General features: G+C 35.8%; 1 protein-coding gene across 1 annotated transcript in view; it reads left to right on the top strand.

Moving 5' to 3' along the window:
• The window catches only part of USP15 (ubiquitin specific peptidase 15), a 59,982-nt gene that overhangs the window by 5,949 nt on the left and 28,121 nt on the right, over positions 1-25,912 (top strand). Inside the window, exons 2-6 of the mRNA XM_088530376.1 lie at positions 9,256-9,383; positions 12,652-12,782; positions 15,087-15,213; positions 18,904-19,049; positions 21,669-21,730. Of these exons, the coding sequence (XP_088386502.1) occupies positions 9,256-9,383; positions 12,652-12,782; positions 15,087-15,213; positions 18,904-19,049; positions 21,669-21,730 (594 nt within the window). The remainder of the gene's footprint in view (positions 1-9,255; positions 9,384-12,651; positions 12,783-15,086; positions 15,214-18,903; positions 19,050-21,668; positions 21,731-25,912) is intronic.

Genomic DNA, 25,912 nt, shown 5'->3' with positions numbered 1-25,912 from the left:
TGGTGTCTGGGGTTATTCCTCCCCAGGTGCAGGACCTTGCACTTGGCCTTGTTGAATTGCATGAGGTTTTTCACCGCCCAGTTGTCCAGTCTGTCCAGGTCCCTCTGGATGGCAGCGCAGCCCTCTGGGGTATCGGCTACTCCTCCCAGTTTGGTATCATCAGCAAACTCGATGAGGGAGCACTCTGTGCCTTCATCCAGGTCATTGATGAATAAATTGAACAGGACTGGACCAAGGACTGACCCCCTGGGGGACACCGCTAGCTCCAACTAGATTCTGCACCACTGATCACAACCCTCTGGGCTCTGCCATCCAGCCAATTCCTAATCCACCTCACTGTCCACTCATCTATCCCACACTTTTCTCACACTATTGTGAGGGACGGTGTCAAAAGCCTTGGTGAAGTCAAGATAGACGACATCCACTGCCCTCCCCTCATCTGTCCAGCTGGTCATTCCATCATAGAAGGCTATCAGGTTAGTCAAGCAAGATTTCCCCTTGGTGAATCCATGCTGACTACTCTTGAGCACCTTCTTGTCCTCCACGTGCCCGGAGACAACAGCCAGTATGAGCCGTTCCATCACTTTTCCGGGGACGGAGGTAAGGCTCACTGGCCTGTAGTTGCCTGGGTCCTCCTTCTTGCCTTTTTTGAAGACTGGTGTGACATTGGCTTTCTTCCCGTCCTCTGGCACCTGCCGCGTTCTCCAGGATCTTTCAAAGTTGCTGGAGAGTGGCTTAGCTATGATATTTGCCAACTCCCACAGCACTCTGGGGTACATCCGATCAGGGCCCATGAATTTGTGGGTATTGGGTTTCCTTAGGTGCTCTCTGACCCAATCTTCTTCTACCCAGGGCAAGTCTTCCTCTCTCCAGGCTTCTTCTCTTGTCTCCAGGGTCTGGGACTCTAAAGGTTTGGGCCTGGGCCTCTAACCTATGTGTTAAGAGGAGGAGTCATACTTACGTTAAGAGCGTGTGAATTCAAAGTGACAGTAAACCACAACTGAAGTTAAACTATATGGAAAAGTGAGAAGACCACAAAAGATTTTTAGAAATTGGGCAACAACTGTTCAGCTACTGCCATTGTGAAGTGGAAGATGGTGTCATATGTGGTCATGCAGGTGTGAAGTTTTAAAGGTGGTATAAGTTTATTATTGATGGATTTTTCTGTTTGTTGAATTTCGATATGATGCACGTTTCCAAAAGTTGTAATATTTTTTCTTTTGTTCTTGTAAATTAATGGACAAAAGCTATTAAGCTGTTCCATTCTGATTGTCCTAACTCTCTACATTTGATCGTTCACAGGGCACAGTCTTTGTGGGTAATTTTAACTGCTTTACCTGATAAAGACGCATATTTTGGATATAATGAATGGCTATGAACAGATAACTGCTTTAATATTTGAATACATCATTACTTAGTAGTTCAGGGGCCAAAATACTTATTGCTGGTATAGCTACAGTAGGACAGCTGACAAAGCTCTCACTGATGTGCACATCATATTGGAGAAACTTGAAGTCCAGTAATTGATGAGGACACAGCCAAGTATAAGACTGTTACTGGTGTCCCTTAATCACAGGTATCAGCAGACCTTGGTAAATGTTGGAAATGGTCACTAGTTCAGACCACTCTGCTGGAGTCTGAAGTACAATATTGTCCGCAGTGAACTCTTTTCTCTGTATTGTCTTTAGGTGCTATTTGAGGTTGGAATAACTGATCTACAGTGATCATAAGGATAGTTTGTTTAATCTTTTCAGCTAAAGTAGGTTTTATACCATTGTCTTTTGGATTTTAATGTTGGTTTCCAATGTTTCTAAACAAATCTTATTACTTTCTAACCATGAGAATGAAGTAGAATATCACCTTTTAATATAACTTTGAGTATTATGTAATTTTTCAAGGAAATAATTTAGTTTAAGGTGAAAAGTAATTGCTGCCTTGGAGAGGGAAAAATAAAAAAGATGAACATAGAGAAGCTGGAAGAAGGTAGGTTGAAATATTAAGTACTGTGCTTTGTAATTATCAGTATGTCTCAAGGAATCATTCAAATAAATAATTACTTAAAAGTTCTGTCTCTGCCTAAGTGGTAAGATAGTATTAAAAATAGGTTCTTAATGGGATGAGCTAGATATGGCCAGCAGTTACTGCTTTTCAGGGAAATTAAGTGATATACAATATTAGAGGATACCACGAGGCATTCTGATTATAATTTTTTCAACTCTTCACCTTACTGAAGGAAGACTTCTAGGTTGAAGTAAAACTGGAAAACAAGAAAAGCAGGTGTAATCTGAAGGGACTCTCAGACCTCAAATAAAGCCTATCACTTTTATCATCAGCTGCTGAAAGGAGGATATTGATGGAGTTTACACTGCAGAGTTCAGAATTTCATCTTCTGTTTCATCACCTGTGATGATAACATTGAGTCTACATGATCTGAAAGCCTATAAGGTAGTAAAGGCAAAAAGAGCATGATGCCGCGTGTGCAAGGAAATCTTCACCGTTGCAAAAAGTTTTCCATGCCTTTGTTATCAGAATGTTCTAGAACACCTTATAAATTAGAAAACCTTATAGATTCTCCAAATCTTTGGAACATGTCTGTCTGCAGGGACTGACTTTTCTTGTGACTGATCTGGTGTGCATAGTGTAGGCTTTGGTTCTACAAGCTTGTTTTGTGCTCTGAATGGGTATACAGTTTTATTATTGATCTGGCATCTGGATGGATTTAAGAGTATAAATTGTCTCTTGTTAGTCTGAAGCAGATTATAATATACAAAAAACATTTTAGTAGTGACAGCAGATATATTTTACAAAGAGATCTGAAACTTAGTCAGAAGTAAACACTGAGTCCCAAAGTTGGCCAGACTCATAACTGGAACTTGGCCATAAATATGTTTCATGGCTCTGCTTCAGCTTGTTAAAATATAGATATCCTTAAGCATATTCAAGATAACTAAGGGAAAATTCTTAAAACTACTTAGACTGTACAAATATTTCCAATAACAAGATCTAGCAAAAATGCCATTTTAATGTAACTTCCAGCATACCAGACATGCATTTTTCTGATTGCTTTTTGGTATCACTTTGGGGCTATTTGAATATTCGTGGTCAGCTCTAGGAGACTTTATTATAAACAAACTGGGTTATGTTGTTCATATCAAGCAATTTATTGTAGTGACTCCGATTTATTTAATGTCTGTGAATGTTAAGCGTTTATCGTTTAAAAACTAATGAGTTTACCTGACTCTGAGTTTGTCTTGGTTTTTCAATTTGCACCTCAAAAGAGCAAACTGAGAAATTTGAGACTTCTCTTCTTCAGGAGCTGCTTCAAATCATCCATGTGCATTTTGCCCCTGAAGTTGGCTTGACCAGCCTGTTTGTTAGCTTGATTGGTAACTGAAAAAGTAGCATAATGAAATCTTGATGCCATTAGTGGTAGAAAGTAATCATTTGTTAATAGTGGTTTTCAAGAACCACTTGGTCATATTTGCTAAGATGCCCTGGGTTAGCTGTCTAAATGAGGTCCAACCACAGTTCCAAAATATATAATGCAGTTTTTGAGAGCTTTCTGGCATTAGGTAAGAGTAATAAAAATAATAACAAAGCAATGTAATAAATACACTGTGCAGACGTTTGTCTCTGTTATTAATGTATGGTATGTTATTTGTGTATCGCACAATACATACAGTGTAGTTTATCTAGTCTCAAGAGCATCTTGCAAGTTTTTGATACCTTTCCTCTAAAAAGTAGTCAAATCTTACTTAAGAAATGAGGCTTCAGGAGATGTGGTTCTATTTATTTGAAGTTTGTATTTTTCCTTTTAACCAATTCATAGGTTAGTTTTCAGATGCTTTACTGTGTCACAGATAATGCAATATCAATGAAAAGGCAAACTAAGTTGCCCAGCTTCTTGTGATTTCCTGGCTTCATTTTGTGTAGTTGACTGGTTTTGCTGATTTTGAGGATGCCAAATTGATCATGTTTATAGGATTAAAATTCATCCTCTCTAAATATCTGATTTTTACTCTTTCCATTAATGTTAAAAAGTCTGGATTTAGGTTATGTGTTTTAAATGCTTTAGTAAATTGATCCCCTAAGTCTAGCATGGTAAAATTACACTATTCTTTTTACAGTAGAAACTTTAACATGGTAAATCTTCATCGAGATGGGGGAGCTGTATGACATTTGCATATAACCATCCATTTACTTACTGAAAAATACATATCTATTGCTTGAGAACAAGTTCTTGTAAAAGTGCAAGATTACCATTGCTGTGATAGCGTTCTGTAGTAAATCAGAAGCAATGCTCTCGCCTGTACTAGATTTTTGTTGGAAAAAAAAATTTATGCTGATTCAAATGTCGTATATATTTACAAAAAATATTTATACATACATATCTAGTAAAGTCTGAAAGAATTTACCACTACAAGAATTCATAGCTCTAATATCTGTTAGAATTTGTCAAAAGCTGTAACATCTTTTTGTCCTAAGAACTGGCTGTGGACTGTTTGCTACTTATCAGGAAGTTTATTTTGTTAGTATTTCTCTATTTAAAAATGATTATAAATACTGCTTCTTATTACAAGCAGCTTTATTTAAATTATTAAGTTTTGTTCCTGAGTGCTGTGAGGTTTTACAAGCGTTTTTAGCCTTTTCATTAATCTTTAGTAGAAAGATTCTTTAAAAAAAATGCATGTAGTCCTTTATTTGTCTGACAAAGTAATCAGTTTTAATTACACTCTTTTTATATTACTTTATTTTTTACAGTTGCACAAGTCAATGTTAATGTTTCACAACAGTTTTGCTTCACATTTTTTTACTGACTGAAAAAAAAAATGCAACAAAACTACCAGTGATATAGTCCTCCTAGCTCTGACCATACGTCCAAAATAAGTCAAGCTTACAGAGTATTGCTCGGTGTGAATTAAACTGGAAAATGAAAAAAAGGAAAGAAATATTAAAAATTTAAATTATTTGAATAGCTTTCAAATTTTGGGCATGCAGTTCTTCACTTTCCTTTTTTCTGCTTTACTACCGGATAGTCATTGTTCAAGGAATCTCAAATTTCATGTCAATTTGTAAGTCTTCAGTGTGGTTTTAGCATTTTATTTCCAGAAAGAACCTCAGCTGCCCTCTTCAGTTCTTATACATCGATGCGCTTGCATGTTTTATAAATGGCCTGTTACTGTTTCTGCGGTAGAAAAATTCTTCTCTTTTTGAGCATGCAGATACAAATTCCTAAATATTAAGGAGAGAGATGCAAGTTCTGCTACTTTATTTTAGGAAGCAGAAATTTTAGAACTTTCCAGTTAGGAGAATTGTAAAGAGACATTACAGAGGAAAATTTAGTCAGTGCAAAATTAATTGCGTGAAGTGTAAGGACCTGATTGAGCTGGTATTGAGCTGGTAATATTGAAGATAAAAAAACCTAGAAGAGCACATTCCTGAGCTTTCTTGTACTGTGAGTATGCCCAACCATCAAGATTTTGCTAGTAATATGTTACCTGCATAAACAGCAATTTTACAAAGCAGTGCAATTCTACAGCTTCCTGCTGTCGCCTACTACCTTGGGAGCAGTAATTAATTAAAAGCGTGGGTGGGTTTGCCCATATGATAATTGGCCTTCTATGTAGACTTAATAGCTCCTTTTTAGGGTTTATAATTTCCTCAAATTCAGGTCCAGAAAGGCAGGTCATGAGATGGCGAAGGAGCAAGGATGGCAGGTGCAGTGGTAGAATGGATGGCTGCAGGTGACTGAACACAGCTGTGGCCTTTGTGAAATAGTGCTGGAGGGTGCCAGGTTTGAAAGATAAGCAGAGAAAGATGCTATTGGCCTCTGGTATGTTTGTAAGATGGAAAACTGCCTATAAAGCGAAAGGCAAGGGCATGTCAGGACAAACAAACTCCATCACCTTTTTGCATTTATTAAGGATAAATTAATTAGAGGTAGCTAGTAAAAGAGCTGAGACTTGTAAAGGCAGCTTAAAAGGACAAGATTTGTTCTTGAGTCTGTATGTCCAAAATCATTCTTGTATTCACTTCACCAGTTAGCATCTGAACCAGATCACATCTGAAGACATCTGTGTATAGCTGTTGATTTTTGGAAAAGGAGACACTTGTTAATTCTGTAGAATGTAAACCTGTTTATCCCATCTTTATTATGTGAAAGATGTTAGGTAAAATACAGTTGAAAACAAACATAAAAATATTTTAAAGCATATTAGACATCTGTTATCTGCATCTGATCTTGCTTCGCTCCCTGAAGCTATTGTATGATGGCTAACATGGTGCTTAGAAGGGAATTTTTGATGTTTAAAGCTAATATCTTTGCTGCTCTGATCCTTAAAAATATACTCATGCTTTTTGGTTTTTTTTTATGGAATTCTTTTTTTATATAATTGACTACCAAATTTCAAACTGCACTTAGACCATCATGTTGTACATCTGTTTTCACAAGGTGGTCTTTTTTTGGTAGTTGAAGCTGATTTTTGTTTAGTTTTACAGGTGTTTGAGATTTGTGGATTCTGTTGCAGTGATCATTAAATCTATTACTGTGTTAGCAAGCCTGAAAAGATCAGAAGAGACTTTAACATAGGAGAACAGTGCTTTACTTGGATGCATTTGCATGTTGTAGAACAAGGGATTTTGTATGCAGAGGTATAAAATGTTTTGGGAAATTCATTGATCTGTCATGTAGCACTTGTAATTTCACTTAACAGTGGAGCCAATTGCATAGTGTCAAGAAGTTTAGTATATCTTACTGACAGAGTGTGATTTTTCTTTTTGAAGTGCAGAATATCTGTGGGGCTAGAACTCCGATTTGAACTAAATGTTTTATTTTAAGGATTAATAAAGTTTAAATCTATGCATTTATTTTATTTGTTTAAAAGGCTGCAGTTTTGTCTTATCCCAACTTTCACCTTTGGTGATGCGGTTTAGTCTTATCTGGTCATGTTTTGTTATATTTGGAGCATGTTTTGAATATAAGAGGAAACATACTAAGGAAATTTTGCCTCAATCCTAAAGACCAGGATTAAGGATCTCCTAATTCTGGAGTAGGGCTTTCCGCTGCTCTGTTTCAGACTGATCCAACAAGGTGCATGTACCCAAAACACCCCGGTAAGGCTCTTCCTGACTTTAGTAAGACTTCAGTAAGAGGTCATTATTGTAGAAAAATGCTTTTTATACAAATTTCTTTAATGTTACTTAAAAGATAGCTTTGGTTAGACAGTTTTGGTTCAGAAGGCAGTTTGAGACCATTTTCTGAACTGTTCAAGTTCTTCAAATTTTTGAAAAAAAACTTGTGCTTGTGTGCAACATCCGTTTGAGAAGAGTTAGTAGGTTGTGCAGCACTGACACCCCTTGAACAGTAGTAACAGGTTGTGGGTGGTGGAATAGACATGAGGCAGCACTGGGACATGGATGGTCAGGGTACTTGCTGCAGAGTCTGGTGGCATTGGTGAGTCTGGTCTGTGACAGTTGAGACAGAGTTCTGCATTTGCTGTATGTGCTGTTTTCTTTAGGATAGTTGCAAACTGGTGCTTTAGTCATATTTAATGCTAGGAATAGCTTCTTCACTGGGGATGTAAACACATTCTGGAGCAAGACTATTTGCAGTGTGAATTAGGATGGTGTTGTCATTGATGTTGCGAAGTTACCTTTAGAAGACTTCTAGTCTTTGGCGGTTTTGAAAGGAGATAGAGAAAATAGGCACCCAAAAGCTGGGCCCTTCCTTGCCAAAGAGCCTTATAGATTCAGATGCTTAAGAGTACATTATACAGACAGCTGAACCACAAGGGCTTAGCGAGAAGAGAATCTGGTAAGTTGACTACAAAGGCTACTAAGTGCCAACCCTTAGCAGTAATTACTCCTTTAGCAGGGGTTTGCTAAGGATGCTTCTAAAGGCTGGCTGCAGGCTGGGTCTCTGTGAATAAGAGAAACTGAATTCAGAACCATGATTTAAGTCAAAACTTAGATGTCTTAGGTTTCTTACGTAGTTACATTGATTAAAAACACAAATTTATGCTCTTATTAATTGATAGTATGTTTACCCCAACAATTTATTTGTACTTCTTTATTTAAGAGGGATTGTATGGATGAATATTTTGTTATCTATCCCTTCCCTGGTGTTCATGAGTAACTCCTACATACACGTTAGCTACATGCAGTAGCGGGCTGGTATTTGACTCAGCAGGAGAGTTTTGAGACCTGACACAGAGGCTCAATAACATATTATTGTTATACTACAAATATAGAGTTCAGTAGTCAAATACTGGAAAAGAAAAGAAGAATTAACTTGGCTCTTCATTTTTTCCCTAACATTTCATCCAGATCATGATTTCCTGGCATATGAGAGGGTGGTAGCCAAGGGGTTGGTACAGACTAGAGAGGATTTGATGGTTTTTAGCGAGAAAAAGTAATGAAAGTGGAGAGTTTTTAAAATAAACTTTAAGAATTTCAAAACAAAGCAGGTACTTTAAAATTGGATAAAATATGGAAAGAAAATTTAGAATGTGGGTTTTGCTAAACTTAGTAAAAGCCTACATATCAAGAATTTAAACTCAGAAGAAATACTGTAGACCTGAATTTACAGAGAGATCACTTCATATGAAAGTGTGAAGTTCCATAAGGAGAGGCATCTAGTGCTTCTTCAAGATCAGAGCATTTGCTGCTGTGCATGTGTTGATGTTGACTCAGAGTGTCAAAATCCCTCAGTGCTTTGTTTTTTGGTGTATATCAGCCTTCCAAAATCTTTGTGCTTGCATATGAATGCTACAAATAAAACTACATCAGAGAAATCATTTTACCAAAAGTTGCTCTTTATTTTTAAAATATCTGTTCAATAATAAATCTTTTGTATAAAGATTTAACTTGAATCTTTTGAATTAGTAAACTGAAAACAGAAATTAAAGCTGGTGATATTTCATGCTAAAGGGAAGGATTTTGGAACTTGTCATTCTTGAACTTTTGGTGTGCTCCGTTGGCAGCCTTGTATCTTGCATACAAATGACACTCACTTCTGAGCTGTTACCTTTTTTAATATCTGATTATAATGTAAGGCAAAAAGGCCTAGCCACTGGAGTAGAAACCCTAGGTGCCATCAGATGTGCTTTAAAATATGTGAACTTGTCCTTCTAGAATCAAAGTATACCATCATACATAACTTACAATACAATTGTTATTATTACAATACAAAATTATTATTAAGAAGACAATTTTGCTTTAGATCTGCCAATAATTATTTGTCTTTTTCTATTTTAGGTATCTGGTGGACAGTCGCTGGTTCAAACAGTGGAAAAAATATGTTGGTTTTGACAGCTGGGACAAATACCAGATGGGGGATCAGAACGTGTACCCTGGTCCTATTGATAATTCTGGACTTCTCAAAGGTAACTGTTTCTGTTTTTATATTAAGCCAACATAATTCTTAGTGGAAATTTCTCACAGTTTTTTTTTTGTAATTCATAATATAGATGAATCTCTGCTTTATGCAGATGAACCTTTTTTGGTTTTCAGTGACAAGAGAACTGGAATAGAGAGATTTTTAATATTGGAATTTCTTTGGAATGGTAACAAAATATTTAATAATGTATAAAGTGTAACTTTGCAATGGTACTTGAGGCATGGAAGTCAGTCAAATTCACAAGTAAGTAGCCTAATTTCACCTAAACTTTTCAGTTGAACCGAATCAGTTTAGAAGTACATTTTTAAAGCTGAATAGTAAGATTTCTTTTGTCAGTGAGCTCCAAACGATTACACTGATTCTTGACCAATTAGTGAAGAGTTACTAAACAGTTCAATGATTGTATAAAACATTCTGAAATGATAGAGGATGATCTTGTCATCTTTTGTGGAGTTCTGAATGTGGTTAAATTTTGCCATTTTTGAAATTACATTGACTGTTACTGAATATGGTCAGATTTTTAAAGCTGTTCCTGGATCTTTATATTTAATATTAAAGTATTGAAATACTATGAAAGCTATTAATATTTAATCTGCAAAATATAGTGACTTACAGGATCTAGTAGATAATTAATTTCCCTCCTAATTACTGATAGCATAACTACTGCATAATTTGTTTACATATTTGAATATAAATTTTTACAGCCTTACGGGGTTTATAGTGAACTATGACTTTCTCCGTACAAAACCTGTTAACTGAATTCCTGTCCCATTTTTTAATGTTGTGTGCTAGAGACAATCATATCCTTCATAAGACTTGTCATACCTTGTTGCCCTACTTGTCAGTTTAAGTAAGCAGTGACTAGTAGCAGTGCTTTCAAGGAAGTTGCTTTATTATCCCATGCGTGTTCATACAGACTTGTTCTTTCTCTGGGTGGATGACATGTTTTTTTTTTCTGTGTTGCGAGGGTTCAGTACTTTGTACATTTCTGTAGTAAGTCTTGTAATGAAGCAGTACTTTGTTTCTCAGCTGAAATCAGATATAACAAGATTTTTAGCCTCAAAGAGGTGGCCGTAGCACATTATTCTCTTCTATGTCTGTCCAATCAGGAAAGGTGACTTCTAGATGTGCAAAACACCATGGTAGTTGGTGCTGTGCTGGTGACTTTTATAATCTGGGTACATGTTCTGATTATGTTTAAAGTTACTGTGCATTTGAGGTTCAAATAATCGGAAATCGTATTAACTCTTTTGCGTTAAAATTCCTGAAATACACTTTTCTTACCACAGTGTTCAAACTGCACCCCATCCCTCTCAAAGTAAGCACAGCCTCAGGGTTTATTGTCTTAGTATCTTTTTTATTATTCATCGTTCTAAAAGTCTAGCTCTGCATTGGCAGTGATAGTGTATACTCAACTACCGTCTGGCATCTGTTGTTCCTGTGTGAAGGCATTAAAAAAAAAAAAGCATAGTTGCTCAGCAAATAGGGGCCACGTAGTTCACATGCTGCAGAGCAAGAATTCTCTGTGCTAGGATTCTTAGCATAAATTGAAACTCATACTTTTTAATCTTTGGCACTTAATAAAACAGTAGTTGCTCTCATACTCCTTTCCTGAAGTGGTAACAGTGGAAATGGTCATCCGATATAAAGAGTATAAAATAAAAATATGCATGCTTTCTCAGATATTCTTTGGTGTAGTGCACTGATGAGGGAAAACTATTATTAATTTCAATAAAATACTGATTCCAGCAAACTGAAGTAATATGTTATGTTTATATTACTTAAATACTGCTCCCTTATTTCCAGAACATTTGCATGATGTGAGAGGAATGCAAAATAACTGGTATAGGTTTCTGCTAATCTGAGCATACTCGGACATAATGCTGAGTATAAAGAAATGCAGGGCTACCATGTTCAAAAGGATAGATGTCTGGTCAGCTTTAGATTAGAAAAACATGCACAAGGAAATTGCTATTCAGGACAGTTGACTGCTTAACATAGAAAACACTTTTGCATGTGAGAGGCTCAGTTATCAGTGTCAGAGGCTGCTTTAGTGGAAGTAAGGATCTGAAAAATTCATACTAGAAAAAAAATGTTTTTAGAAGGACATAATTGTGGAATCCAAATTACATCTTTTCCCTATAGATGCTTGTAGCAATATTGTAATTGTTGGTGGAGTTATATGTTCGAATCTTCCTACTAAGTCATTTATATAATTTTTATTGTAGGAAAAAAAATTCACATAAACGATATTGTACCCTTAGTCTGTTCGCAGTGATAAGCTAATAGGGATGAGAGCACTGTGCATCCTTGCAGCATTTGAGGGATTAGAGGGGCAAAGCAATGGTCTTGCTTGTTTTTCCCATCAGATCACAACCCCTTTAAAGCAATTTAACATACAGCAAATGCAGGTAGAATGAGGAGGTTGTCAGAGTCTTGGTGTGCTGAATTTTTTTTTTTTTTGATTTTCTGAATCAGAAACTGTTATTTTCACTTAAGCATATTCTATGTGTTCTCAGCAGTGATGCAGTCCTACAGAAAAGATCACAAGGAAACACATTTCTTGACTTTACTTTTGGTGCAAGAATTTTAAGATAGCAATTATTAAAGGACCTTTTAATGTAAGCTTTTTTAATGATTAGAATTTATTTTTTGCTTAGTTGAAGCAAGTAATGTTATGTTTGCTGATACGTACAGAGGGGAAAGTATAAACATGATCAAATTGAGGGAACCTTACATGGATATAGTGAGGGAGCCTTACATGCATATAGGATGGACTTATTTTTCTTCTTGCAAAAGGTGGGTAACAATTTATTTTGTTTGGAAGCATTATTTACAAGTCGTCTTCTAAGAGGATGGCCAATAAAAGAAGCAGTATGAGATGATTTAAGATCCTTGTTATACTCAATTGTGTGCTTTCTGTGATTCACTCACATAAAATAATGAAAATAAACACAGAATCTGTTTGTTTTTATACTTCTCTCCTGATGGTGTATGATAACAAGGCAGAAGCCCATGATTGCAGGAGTTTGTGTAGTCCTGTTAGACTCATGAAAGCAGGAATACTGTATGTGATGAGAATGCCATGCATGTACCACATAGCTTGCCCAAATAGTTTCAGAATAGTTTTGCTTTGAATGCCATTATGCTCATTACTTAATTATGACCTGGAAAGTACTTTTTAAAAAAAATGAAATGCTAATTCTAATACAAAGTGTTGTTAACATTCAAGTAAAATTATCTTTCTTTTGCAGATGGTGATTCTCAGTCTCTCAAAGAACATCTCATCGATGAGCTGGACTACATCCTTTTGCCAACTGAAGGCTGGAATAGGCTACTTAGCTGGTACACACTGATGGAAGGTCAAGAGCCAATAGCACGCAAGGTACTCATAAGTGAATTACTCCCTGGGATGAATATAATTGTATTTATATCTTGCAGATAGTAGGTACAGAGGTACTGTGCTGAAATCTGTTTGGTATTGGGATTGTTAGGAGATCATAGGTCCTAGTTGCTTATCAAGATGTAATTTTTAATTGAATATTAGACTTAAGTTTTGAAAATTGAGAAGGATACAAAGTACTGTGATGCTTTTTTGGAAATAATAAGTTATTCTAGAAGAATTAGAGGTTTTTAGAAGCTTTTTAGTCTGAAAATGCAAATAACTTTGTAAAATAAATATAAACCCTAAAACTATATTGATGACATTATGAAAAGTCTAGCTGTTAGAGTGTTAATACCGACAGAGTATTCAGTCGTTCCTTTTGCAAAGAGGAGTCTTCCTTGTTCAACATATTGCTTGTAGTTTTTCTTCAAAGAAAGAGCAATCTTGATACAGGCAGTAATCCTTAGTCCAGTGGCCCTTCCTTAGTGTGAGCTGACATACAGAATTTTTAATGTATGGATGTTAAATATTAATATTTTTGGTTGCTGGCTCCAACCTTTGCCTATTTCCCTCTTTACTGAGCGGTTAATCTTCTAATTAGAATTTAGTTTGGTGTAACTTCTGAACAAGGGCCAGTTTTAGCTGTAAAAGGAATTTTGTGCCTTCAAGATTTGTTCAGAAAAAACAAGTCAAGATCTGAAAACATAACTATTATTTTTAATAGTCTCTTTTACATAATAAAATATGCATTTTTTAAAGAGACATCCCAAGAATGTCTGCTTGCTTCTAGTTCTGTAAAAGCTGAAGTCTGTTAAGATGACTCTCCTTCTTTAAAGATACCTATTACTTGTCTTGTTACTGTTGTTCTGGAGAGTGGCTTTCACCAAACTAGTTTCCTGCTTTCTTCCTGGTTAAAGTACAAGCTCTGTAATTTTTTCGCTCTTGCTTTCCTCCCTATCAGCATAGGGGTAAATGGAAGGAGAGAGAGAAGGGAAATTACAGTAGCTCTCCTCCTACTCAGGAGGAACTAACTATAAAAAATACTTGAAGTAATGAGTAGCCGGGTAGACTGGCATAGATTTATTAGTTTTTGCCAGTGTGAAGAGTAGTTATCATGCGAGATCACAAATTTAGAAAAATGGGAATATGTTATGCTTTTCTCATTTGTTCATTGATTTCTCTTGCCAGTATTTTTTCATAGTGGTGGGTTGATGCTTCTCTGTCATCCCATATGTCACAGCAACTTTCTTATTAATGTTAAATGTTAACATTAAACATTTTAATAGCATGTGAATATCAGTTTTATCCCAGAATTGTCTTGACACTACTGCACAGTTCAGCTTAGAGCAGCTATTTTGTTATTACTTTAATAGCTGAAAATCCTGGTAAGCTGCCCAAATTAAGATGCATTTAATTTTAAGATGTCAAGTTTGGGAGACATTATAGGTAAGGCAAACTACTGAATAACAGTATACTCTTTCTTTTTCCCTATGGCACATGCATAAAAGTTATATTTGTCCAGCAGTCCTCTCCTAGCAAGTAGTTGGTTGGTTCTTTTTTTTTTTTTTTTTTTTTTAAGCACCATGTTTGTCAGTTGTATCACATATCAGGCTGATGGCTATTTTCAGAGCAGGCTACATGACTAAGTGCTGCTGTTACATTTGGGAAGATCAAAGGGAAAAACATTTAAGAGGTGACCCTGAATATTTTTTCAATGCTTTACATTTATAAAAATGATTCCAGTGTATTTTACTGTTCTGTAATAGAGGTTGCAAGGAAGACATATAATAAACAGTTGAGATAGAAATTGCAACTAAAATATTAAATCTTAGAACATAGCTGAAAGATCTAATTTGCAAGTATTTGTTTAAAAAATGGCTATGCGGTATCCAGAATTTAGCAGTTTGTCTGTGTTTTTGATGTGTTTGTTAATTGTCATAAAAAGCAACTCTTCATGTTTTAAGAAAATAGCATACACTGTGTTTAAAAACTCTAAAAAATTGTGTTCATTTTTGATTAGATATCTTTTGATTAAGTCTATGTGTTTGATATTTTTTCCACTGTATTTAAAATTTGAGAGGCATGATGGTGTTTATAGACAGGAAAGATGATCATGAGAAAAATTACTTTTCAGATTACTATATTTTTTAAAAAGTTATAAGTGTATTTTAGTTCTCCTTTTTGGCATTTATTATGTTTCTTAAGCTACCTGAAATTTAGCTTCTTGAAGAGCTCTTAAAATATTTTGAACTGGGTGTATTAAAATACACTTGAACTGATACCTAATGCCAAACTGTTTTTCAGGTGGTTGAACAGGGTATGTTTGTAAAGCACTGCAAAGTAGAAGTATATCTAACAGAATTAAAGCTTTGTGAAAATGGAAATATGAACAATGTTGTCACACGAAGATTTAGTAAAGCTGATACAATAGGTATGTACAATTATTTTAAAAAATGTAAGATTGTTGTGTCCTTAAATGGTACTAGGTAGCAAGTTCTGAATAAATTTGTCTCTGGGAAATTGATATATGAGTATTGAAACCACTGTGATGGATGGGACTAACCTTATTTGGGTCAAAAGTAGGAATGGGTCAATTTGACACATTTTGAGTGTTAATACAGTTTTTGAAAAATAAGTTTTATTATCTAGGCCTCTGTTTTAACTCTGTAGTTTGTGCTTTTCAGAGAGTGAGCATTTTCATGATCTTTATTGGATTCCACAGTGTTATTTCTTGGCTTCTAAAGTGTATTTAAAGAACAAAATATTTTGCATGTGTTCTTATTGATGTTATTCAATATCTAATAATTCCAGTTATTTTAGAAAGGTATATTGGGAAACACAGGAATGGATTGAGTTTGATGGCCAAAGGTAACATATAAAGATGACTTTTTGGAGCTGTGGAATGGCTTTATGGTAACTGAGTTCTGTTATTTTTAACTGTAGCTATTTTACCTCTTTCCTGAGTATCATATGTCAATCTATTTTGACAAAATATATAAAAACAATAGTCAAAACATGTGGAAGGATATTACTGATATGTATTTATGTATTTGTATATGAGATAAGAGCCTTTCAACCACCTGCATTTGTGCAGCTAAGTGTTTTTCTTTTTTGCCAAAAGCATAAAATCAAGCCCAGCCATTACTGTTATTTGACAGCAATGTAGTCTTTTCATTGTATGCTTCTGTTTATGTTGAGTAGTCACAGTCATTTCTTGCTTAGTTATTTGCTTAAAAAGAATCATTTTCCTTGCTTTGAGTTTAATCTATAGGTTAGACAAACAGGTACGCATCTGCCTGTGCTAAAATAAAAGCTTACAAATTATGAAATCTGTCCTTCAATTCTGGGATGTGACTTTTAAGTGCAGAATATGTACTTTATTTTTTAAGCAAACCCTGAAATTTAGGGAAAATAAAAAGATTTAATGTTCTTCTTCAAGGGGACTGAATATAAGCTATTTTGAGTGATAGTGAATTAAATTGTATTATTGGTAACATAGATAGTGGATGTGTTTTTGATGTTTTCAGGGCATTTCAAAATGACTGTTTCTTTAGAGGTGTACTTGTTTTTTTCTTATCACAGACACAATTGTAATTATGAGAATGTTCTCTTGATGGGCAATAAGAAGGAGTCAAGCTTGCTGGAAACTATTCCAAGCACTGATCATATTTGTTTTCCTGAGATATGGAATGAAATGTTCTTAAAAGCCTTAAAAATATGCCCTTTCTGAAGCTGGATCCTCTTATGTGCAACAGCACAGAGAGCCATCAAAGAGACGCCATGCAAACAAAGTTGTCTTAGAAAAATAAGTAGAAAAATGGAGAACAATTTCAAGGGTGAAAAAATAAGCCATCCTGGCCCTTTTTATTTTATGCTCTTAGAGATGTTTTTTAGCTTTTGGTTTTCTGTCCTTTAGTATATTTGAAGTATTCCTGGAATTCATCAAATGTATAGCAAAGATGCTCATTTGGTCAATAACAAATATGCAAAAGGGTATCTTGCAGAACCTTGAAAAATTCTTGCCCTTTCTTGCATACGTCAGTGAGAAGGGGATACGTGTCACCGTTTCATTACGGTTGCAAAGGTTTGTAGCACAGAAGAGTCCATACCAACCCCGTTGCAGTGAGTGGGTATAGGGGTCTAAGATATTTTTGGGAGGCTGGAATATTTCCACCTCCCGTTGTAATTGTTCATATTAGTTACTACCCTCTGGAGGTCAGGACAAGAGCTTCATTAATCCGCAGAGAAAGGCTTGGGGATGCTTATATACCCTAAGCACCAGATATTTTCATCTGCCAGAGGACTCTGATTTTGGAGTCAGTATGTGCTAACTTTAAATGACAGGAAGAGGGTATACAGCTTTTGTTTAGGACAGACTAACTTTAAATGACAGGAAGAGGGTATGCAGCTTTTGTTTAGGACAGAGGGGAGTCAGGTTCTGGGATGCCATAAAAATAATTCCAAAACTGAAGTGATACACTTCTTACAAGACTACACCATGAATATACATCTGATGATGTATAGATCTGATGCTTTTAGACTTTGGCTAGTGAATAATCTTGGCAAATGGCTTTGTGATTCGTCTCTTCTAATTTGTTGCAGAACAAAACAGGGATGATAAACGTGCTGTCCTTGAGGACACTTTATGTGGGATCCTTCCTTTTCCTCCTGAAGCAGAGATTGCTATTCCACAATACATGTTAACATCTTCAGTTTCCTTCAGAGGGCACTAGCCTTTACGAGTGCATGATCTTGGATCATGGAATACGAGTACCTGGATCTCCTGAGCATCTCTAGCATTTCACCCAGGCTCTTTTGTGCAGTTGTGCAAAATAGTTTAATCATGCAGGGGGGTTTTGGGGAGCAATTTCCTTTCTGAGAATAAGGGTATGTCCTGTACTGGAACTATAACACTTAACTCTCAATTTGACTATCACAAGTTTAGAACAACTCTAGAATCCCTTTATAGGTGATGGTGAGACGCCTCTCAACATTTCATTTCACACTAAAAGCCTAAGTTAACCAGTATAAGCCAAACTTGTAGTTAATTACCTAGAGTATCTGCAAGTACTATATTGGCCAGCTGTGCCATGCATTTCACAAGCCATTGGTTAGATTTTTACAAGATATGTCTAAGCTGTAGTTCTTGTTTTGACTTTTTCTGTTTGTCATAGAAGTATTGGATGAAAAGATAATATGCGTAGGTATGGTAGAGGGAAATGCTAGAGATCATGAGAAATACAATTTGTTTAGTGTAGTTTTTGATTATTTTGTGTTAACTGTTAAGAGTTTTGACAGTTGGGGGTTTTATGGGTACACAGTTAAAATAATATCAGCAAAGTTGCTATGGTGTAGTAGTGACTTAAGATCAAATTCAAAAACTTCATTTTTGTAGGAGGAGAATAGAGTTAATCATTAAGATCTTAAATTCCAATTTGAGACAACAGTTTTACTATCTCAAAATTATATAATGCTGAATATATTTCTGGGGAGCAGGAACTCTTTAAGACCTTTGTGTTAAATCTTTCAAGGAGCTCAAATCTCTCATGATGCTTTCTAAATAAGTGTACATACTCCGCTTGCACAGAATAGTCTTTGCAGAATAGCATGCAAGTCAGAGTTTATGCATATGGATAGTGGTGAGTGATAGGGGTAGCCGAAGTGTGTGAAAACCAAACAGGTTTACTTGGGGAGAAGAACAGAATGAGTTGCCTTCCTTGCCCCTTGTTTTGCTGCCAGTCTTAATTCTATTCTTTGACCTCCTGTTTACCTTCCTGTGTTACCACGCTCTTTGGGAAGCGAGTAAATAGATTTCTGTGCAGAATCTGTCATCTGTTATTTGTGTACCTGTCTTTATTTGCTCTGTTTTGTCACAGCAGTCTGGTGAAGGAGAATCAGTCAGGAATAAAATGGTTTTCTGGCTATTTTGATTTACTTAAAGGCCTTTCAGCTAGCAAATTTCATCTTTTCCTACAACATAATATAATTACAAGTGTGTTTCTACACTTTTATCCATATTCTGAGTGTAAGAAAAGAGTAGGTGATTCTTGTGCTTCATTCAAAACTCACTGTGTTTGTAAACCATGATGCTAAATTTGTGTTCTTTTCTCTTTTAAAACAGATACTATTGAAAAAGAGATAAGAAAAATATTCAATATTCCAGGTGAAAAGGAAACCAGACTGTGGAACAAATACATGAGTAATACTTTTGAACCATTGAATAAACCAGACAGTACCATACAAGATGCTGGTTTATACCAGGGACAGGTACTATGCAATACCATTTCTTTTTTATACAGCTTAATATTTTACACATGAAAATGTAACTGTGTTCAAAGATTTTTCCTGTTTTTAAGTGATGTTTATGTCCTGTTCTAGTAGGTTGTGCTTGAGAAACAGGATTTTATAAACAAATTCATCAAAATAAATCATCTCTATGTACTTTTTAACTTTTTCAGGATTGAAAATGAGTTTTATTCTCATGCTGACATGAATTTGGTAAAACTTGAACTAAAATGTCCAGAGTATCTGGGATATGTTTCTGTCATGCAAACCAAGTTTTAGGTAACTTTTTAGATAGAATAAATCCTCTGCTCTGATTCCAGTGTCAGAAAGTAGAAAATGGAAAAGTTTTCAGGATAGATCTATAGGGATTAAAGAACTGGAAGACCTGCTTTACCATGAGACTGTCATCTCCTAAAAATATCTTCTGGAAGACATGCGTGGGAAAATTTCTTACAAGATAATTTTTAGCTTCTCAGCTTAATATAAGAACAAATATTGTCATTAAAGCTATGCAAGTGTAAATGGGAACTGCCTGGATGATTTGAGGGGTGTCGTCATTAGAGTAATTCTTCTGATGATTATGTTGCTTCTGTATTATGTCAAATTAAGTTGGATGCAGACCTGTTACAAATATGAATAGATGAAATCTGATGGCAGTATTTACTGGCAAAATTATATAAATATATTTCCTCTGCCTTAAAATAACTAATGCTAGCCTACCTGACAGTAGCATTTATGCAGTGCTTTAGTTTCTTTTATGGGATGGAAGATAAATAACCAGTGTACGAAAATAACGACTTGAGCTGCTGTACCCTGTTAGCTTCATAATGCTCACACTTAAGGCCTAACACAGTTAGTATTCACAACATGCAGGTCCTGCTCTAAGAGCCCACTTCTTCCATGAAAAATTTGTGTCAAAGATATAACTTGTAAATTGCCTCTATACCAGTGAAACATTAACTATGAAGCAAGCATGGCCTGAAATTAGCCATAAAAAGATCTGCAGGTAACATCTGTACTAGCAGCAAAACAAATATTATTCAACAGCATGGGTTCTGAAAATGCTAAATGTCATGGTAAACCGTGTCTGTTTGGGTCAGCTACACTTGCTGACACACCTGACATGGTTGTTTTTTTTCTTCTTGAGCTTTCTAGTCCAATAATAGTTATTCTGACTCTTAAGTTTTATCGAATCTAGTCGTTCTGATAGTAATCTAGTCTAATAGTAATCCAGCCTAATAGTAATCACCACCTAATCCCAAACTTTGTAGGTAATTGATAAGTAAATTAATGTTCTGGAATTGAATTAATTAATATTCACAAGTTGGTTTCTAAAGTGAGCTCTTAAGGGTTCCACTCAACTCTTAAGTTTAAGTCTTCCATTTAATGAACTGCCTCTGAGAGCTGATGAACGGAGATGTTGGCTGTCTAGAGCACTTATGACCAAAGATAGTAAACTATTCTTTTTCCAGGTTTTAAGGTGGTCCTATTAGGGAGCTATTGCAGAATTTCATGTGTTCAGTGTGAAATGTGATTTCATCTTCAAGTGGAAGTGTGATTTATACATAAAGTATTAAGAATTGTTACATGTGTGAATGTGTCTATGCACTGACACAATGTACCAGTGTTTGGCAGTTATAATGCTGTCATATGAATGTACAATTAATGCAGAATTAGTTTCTTTTAAACCTATGAGATAGACTCCAAAATTTCAGCTTAATCTAATTGCCATTCAGATGATTTAGGCTGGCCTGCCTAGCTTTCAGCTGTCAATCCAGAAAGGCATGAGCTTTTTGTAGGTCCTGTGTCATATCTGTCAGCCTAGGCCAGATATCTCAAATACCCAATGCGTTTCAAATGGCACTCGGTGCCTGTGCTTGGGACTGAGTGTTCTGTACTCCCATTTGTACTAGTAACAACTTGAATTCAACGAATTTCGTGAGCCAACTGCCATGCTGGGAAATAAATATTATATGAATGCTTTTTCAGAAAATACAGGGGGTATGGGGAACTGTACCAGATAATTGTTTTGATATCCCTAAAATTGTACCTATTATTTTCCATCTGTATAGCATATGAGGCAAAACTGTCGGTAATGCCCCTTCCCTAACAGGGCTGCTGCACATGTGTGTTTGCTGTAGATTCCATTTTGTCACTGCAGTTTTTTCCACTGCTTTGTTTTTACCTAAGAAAATATCCATTAAGAACTTAACTTTAACAGACAAAACAGTTTGTCTACATTAGATACTTACATGACATCCCAGTTGTAATGGTATCTTCAAATCATAATCTCTTTAACTGAATTCTTGCTACATTCTTGACAGGTGAGGTCTTGCCATTTTATTCATGGGGAGTTGTTAAAGCTCAGAAATAATAAATGATTTGCCCAAAGCTGCACAAACCTGCCGGGGAAAGAGGACTAGAGCAAGAAGAAATTCATGCAATTAAACAGTGTATTCTTGAACTTCAGGGAACTGAGACTTAAGCATCAGTATCTTCATTCTTGGTCATGAGTCAGCAAACTCGGTAAAAAGATCCTCATTGGAACAGAATGCAATCTACTGAGATTTTTGTTTCAATTTATTTTACTTTTTGTGATAGGTACTGGTGATAGAACAGAAGAATGAGGATGGAACATGGCCAAGAGGTCCTTCGACTCCTAAGTAAGTTGTGAATTTGCCATGTAGCTTGATTATATTTTAAGTGTTTTCACTGTTATTTGTTGTTATTTTATTTTAAAAATAAGTGATTTTTTGCAAGTGGTATTTTACTCTGACTTTTAAGTTTTAGCTGAAAAAAATGCATAACACCGTTGTTAACGCTAAACATTGAAGAATGGGTCTTAGAGTGATGGCTTTCTACGTATACATTGTATAGTTCTGTTGATACACTTTGTCCTGTTTAAAAATGGAAAAAAAATACTGTTTTAAAGCATAGCATGTCTGTTAGGAGAACATGGATATGTGTGTTTCGTTGGTACTTTTATTAGATAATCTCAGGTGTTTTATCCTTTTATCTGCAGAGCATAATATTCACACAAACTTTTTTTTTTTTTCTTTTAATTGCAGTCTGCATCACCAGCATGTTGCCTTTATTGGGTTGGGGCTTCCTCAGTTAATAATATGATGTTATTTGTCTTTTCTGTTCCTCCTGCTACCACTATCAGCAGCTGCTTGATAGTGGAAAGTAAATAGGAAATGACTCGTGGGAAGGTTGTTTGTTTATTTTAAATTTAGTTGTCTCAACTTTTTATTATTCCTTCTGGAATCTGAATTGAGATGTCCATTGTTTACATGGTTTTTGAGCAGCAGTTGAAACTAGTTACTAGCAGATTTATGACATTATCTCAGCCTTACAAATAGTTAACAGTGTTTTCTCCTTTGCTGGGTAAATAAGCATAATGTTCATTTAAAAAGTTCCTCTTACTGCTTTTGGCATCCTGGATTCATATAAATAAGTTTCACCATGGTTTTAAAACATAACATTGTCTCTTACCATTTGAAGGACAGATCCTTAAACTTTGGCATTTTATATGCCAGCATTTTCATTACAAGCTTTATGTTGTTTAATGAAATCTGATTTGTCCAATTTAAGCTTTTATGAACAGTGTAACCTTACTTAGCAGGATGTTATTCCATGAAGAGAATGAAGAGCAGTAAAAAGAACAGGTTGCCGAATATTTGAAGTTTAATACCTGGCCTTGGAATGAATCTCCCTGAAATAGAACCTTTGAGTCAAAATTTTAAAGGCATATTTGAAAGCTAATAGAACTTAACTGAATGTGCTGGTTCCTTTTGAACGTTTTGGTTGAGAAGTCTTCTTGGTGATGGTGCCTGCTTTTATTCTGCCAATTTTTCATTCCATTATATGGAAGATCAAAAGTTGCATTTAAATTAAAGCCTATCTTTTGGAGAAAAATGATTTGGGGGAAAAGTAAAAGGCTAGCAGAGAATTTGGTATCAGAAGAGGCTTATCTGGAAAGCACCAAATGAGGATGAACAGTTCTGTCGCTAAACTGAGGTATATTTTTGAGGTTTGCAAGTTGTCAGCATAACAAATTAGTTGGAAAAAATGCTGATGCCTTGCAAAATTAAATAGAAACAGATATGAGCTAGCAACAAGCAGTAATGGGGTCAGGTTTTTACATCTGCTTAAAACTTTAAGGAAACATAAATCTTCAAAACAGTAGATGTGTAAAACACTTGCTTTTGGAGTCTTGCGTGTCAGATGCATTAGGAATTTAAACTACTTTATTACTAATTTGTCATCACTAGTAGCAAACCTCCAAACGCTTTCCTACTGCACCAGGTCATACTGTACCAGGCCCCCATGCTAGTACTTGTTTTAGAAGAAGATATGTTGTACATTTTAAGTCTTGTGCCTGCTCAGAGCAGGATCAGCTAGAGTAGGTTGCTCAGGGCCACATCCCGTTGGGTTTTGAACACCTCCACAATCTATGGGCAACCTGCTCCAGCATTTGATGACTATCACAGTAAAAATAAAAATGAAATATTTCAGTTTTGTCCTTTACTTTTTGTCCTTTCACTGGGCTTTACTTAGTAAAGGTGGCTCCATGGTTTTTTGCTCCCACTCATTGGGGTGTTTATACGCATCCATAAGAGACCCCTCAAGCCCTCTCTTTCTCCAGGCTGAACAATCCCTCTCTCTCAGCCTCTCCTTGTGTGATGGGTGCTTTGGTCTGAGTGGCCATCACTGGACTTGCTTCTGTAGCTCCATGTCTCTCTCACCCTGGGGAGCCCAGAACCAGACCCAGCAGTGGAGATGAGGCCTCACCAGTGCCAAGTAGCGTGAAGGCCTGATTGCTCATCCAAATGGAGCCCAGGATGCTGCTGGCTTTCCTTGCTGCATGGGCTGGCTCCTCTTCAACTGTGTTCTACCAGGATCCCCAGGTCCTGTTTTGCAAAGCTGCTTTCCAGCTGGTCAGTCCCCAGCCTGTCCTGTTGCCAGTACCCAAATGAAGAACTTCTCATTTTCCTTTGCTGGACCTTGTAAGGTTCCTCTCTGCCCATTTCTCCAGCCTGTCAGGGTTTCTCTGGGCTGAAGCACAACCCATGTGGTGTCAGTTAAAAGGAAAGATAGCAAGTTGTTCTGCTTGTGGTGCTTGTCCCCTGCCTCTTTCTTGATAGCTGAACCAGAATAGCAAGCTTGATACTGGTTATGGCAACTGTTTTTCCTATTGTGTATGGGGATTGGTGACAGTTTTTGAGAGCAACATGTTAAAAGGTTTGCTCGTCTCTTCTACAGCAAGAGAAGAAGTTACTTATTTTGAAAATGGTCAAACTGAAGGCTCAGCTGAGAAGAGGAAAGAACACCTTGGAAAAGGACTGCTATGCCTTTATGATTTTCAAGACTTTTATGAAGCAGTATAAGTGAAAAGATTATTAGCATAGCAGAGCAAACTTCTTTTCTTGTAAATAAAATAGAAAATGAATTAAACTTTCGGGTCATCCTTGTGTAGGATTAAAGACCCTGCTGTGCAGCGAGAGTTTCAGTTCTATGTCCAAGCTTATCAGTGCTTGGATTTCTTATATGTTCGCATTTATTTAGTTTTGTAAGTAATTGCAACATCCCTGTAAACATCCCTCTTAAATCTACTATATCCATTACTCTCTTGTGTCTTAACACTGCTTAAAATGTCTTTTGTCTCAAATATCTAAATGTACAAGATACATTCTTAAAATACATTCAGGGTCAATCTTCTGACTCGGTATCCTGAGAATAGCTGGATTTTTGGCCCTCTGAGAGGTTCTGTTTATATTGGCTACTTGGATGTTTCTTGCTCAGGAAGCTTGGCTTCTGTGGAACCGTTTCTAGGGAGCTGATAGTGACTCCTCCTGGAATGTCTTTACTGTCATTGCTCCCAAATTAGATGTTATTTGGCATTAATGGGTGGGTTCTGCAGAAGTGCACTGCATTATACAAGCTTTTCTGTGAATAACTCTCTTCCAAATGCCATGTATGTGGCAAACTCATCCAAACATCATGATCCCCGTTGTTCTTTGGTAACTCAGTACTCTGATCCCAGTTTTAAAGTGAGAACTTGAAATGAGAGTGCAGAGAATGGTTTTAATGTCTGGATCCATCAAGGGGAGATTACTCCACACAGAAAAGCAGTTATTTGAAAGGCTTGAGAGGATGTTTTAAACTAAGATTTAAAAAATCTAAGATTGTGGTAATTATATCAGTAGTTTTACTAATAAGTTCTTAGCTGTTTATGTGCTATTATAAAATCAATTTAAAGAAACATACAAAAAAGCTATTTATATTATTTCCTTATAATTTTAAAAGGATGTCTGCTGTTTTTTAGAGAGCTTGGTAAAAAGGTATTAAATCATATTCTGTAGTAATGCTTCTTTATTTGTTTTTAGTTTTTCACCATATAAAATAAAAGAATCTATTTATCATACATCTGTGTATATCTAATAAAAGTAACAGATTTAATTCTGGTTTGCTTGATCTGTCTTTAGGCATAGCTATGGAGTAAACCATTGTAGTAAAATAGCTAAAATATATCACATGATGAATTTTATAAGGAAAAAGATGCTTCAAAACTGTAAACAAAAATCACTAAAGACTCGCTCCATTTGTTTGAGCCAGGTCCTCTACAGTTTTTAAGCAAAGATTTGGGGGTTTTGTGTGTGTTTTTTATTTTATTTTTTTTTAAATGAGAGAGAGAGACCTGTCCTTTCGTAAGAGGATGAAGGTGGCTTTTTAAATATTTAATTGCTTGTATAGCCTAAATATTATCTTTTACTAAGAAATTTAACCTGGAAGTTCTTTTGTTTTTCCTGATACAAATAATGTGCAGATAGATATACCTTTCT

Source organism: Tinamus guttatus, unplaced genomic scaffold, assembly GCF_059628265.1.
Source record: "Tinamus guttatus ecotype Peru unplaced genomic scaffold, ASM5962826v1 Tinamus_guttatus_pri_ptg000368l, whole genome shotgun sequence".
NCBI lineage: Eukaryota > Metazoa > Chordata > Aves > Tinamiformes > Tinamidae > Tinamus > Tinamus guttatus.
The sequence above is the reverse complement of the archived record's forward strand: the minus strand, read 5'-3'. Positions and strand labels throughout refer to the sequence as shown.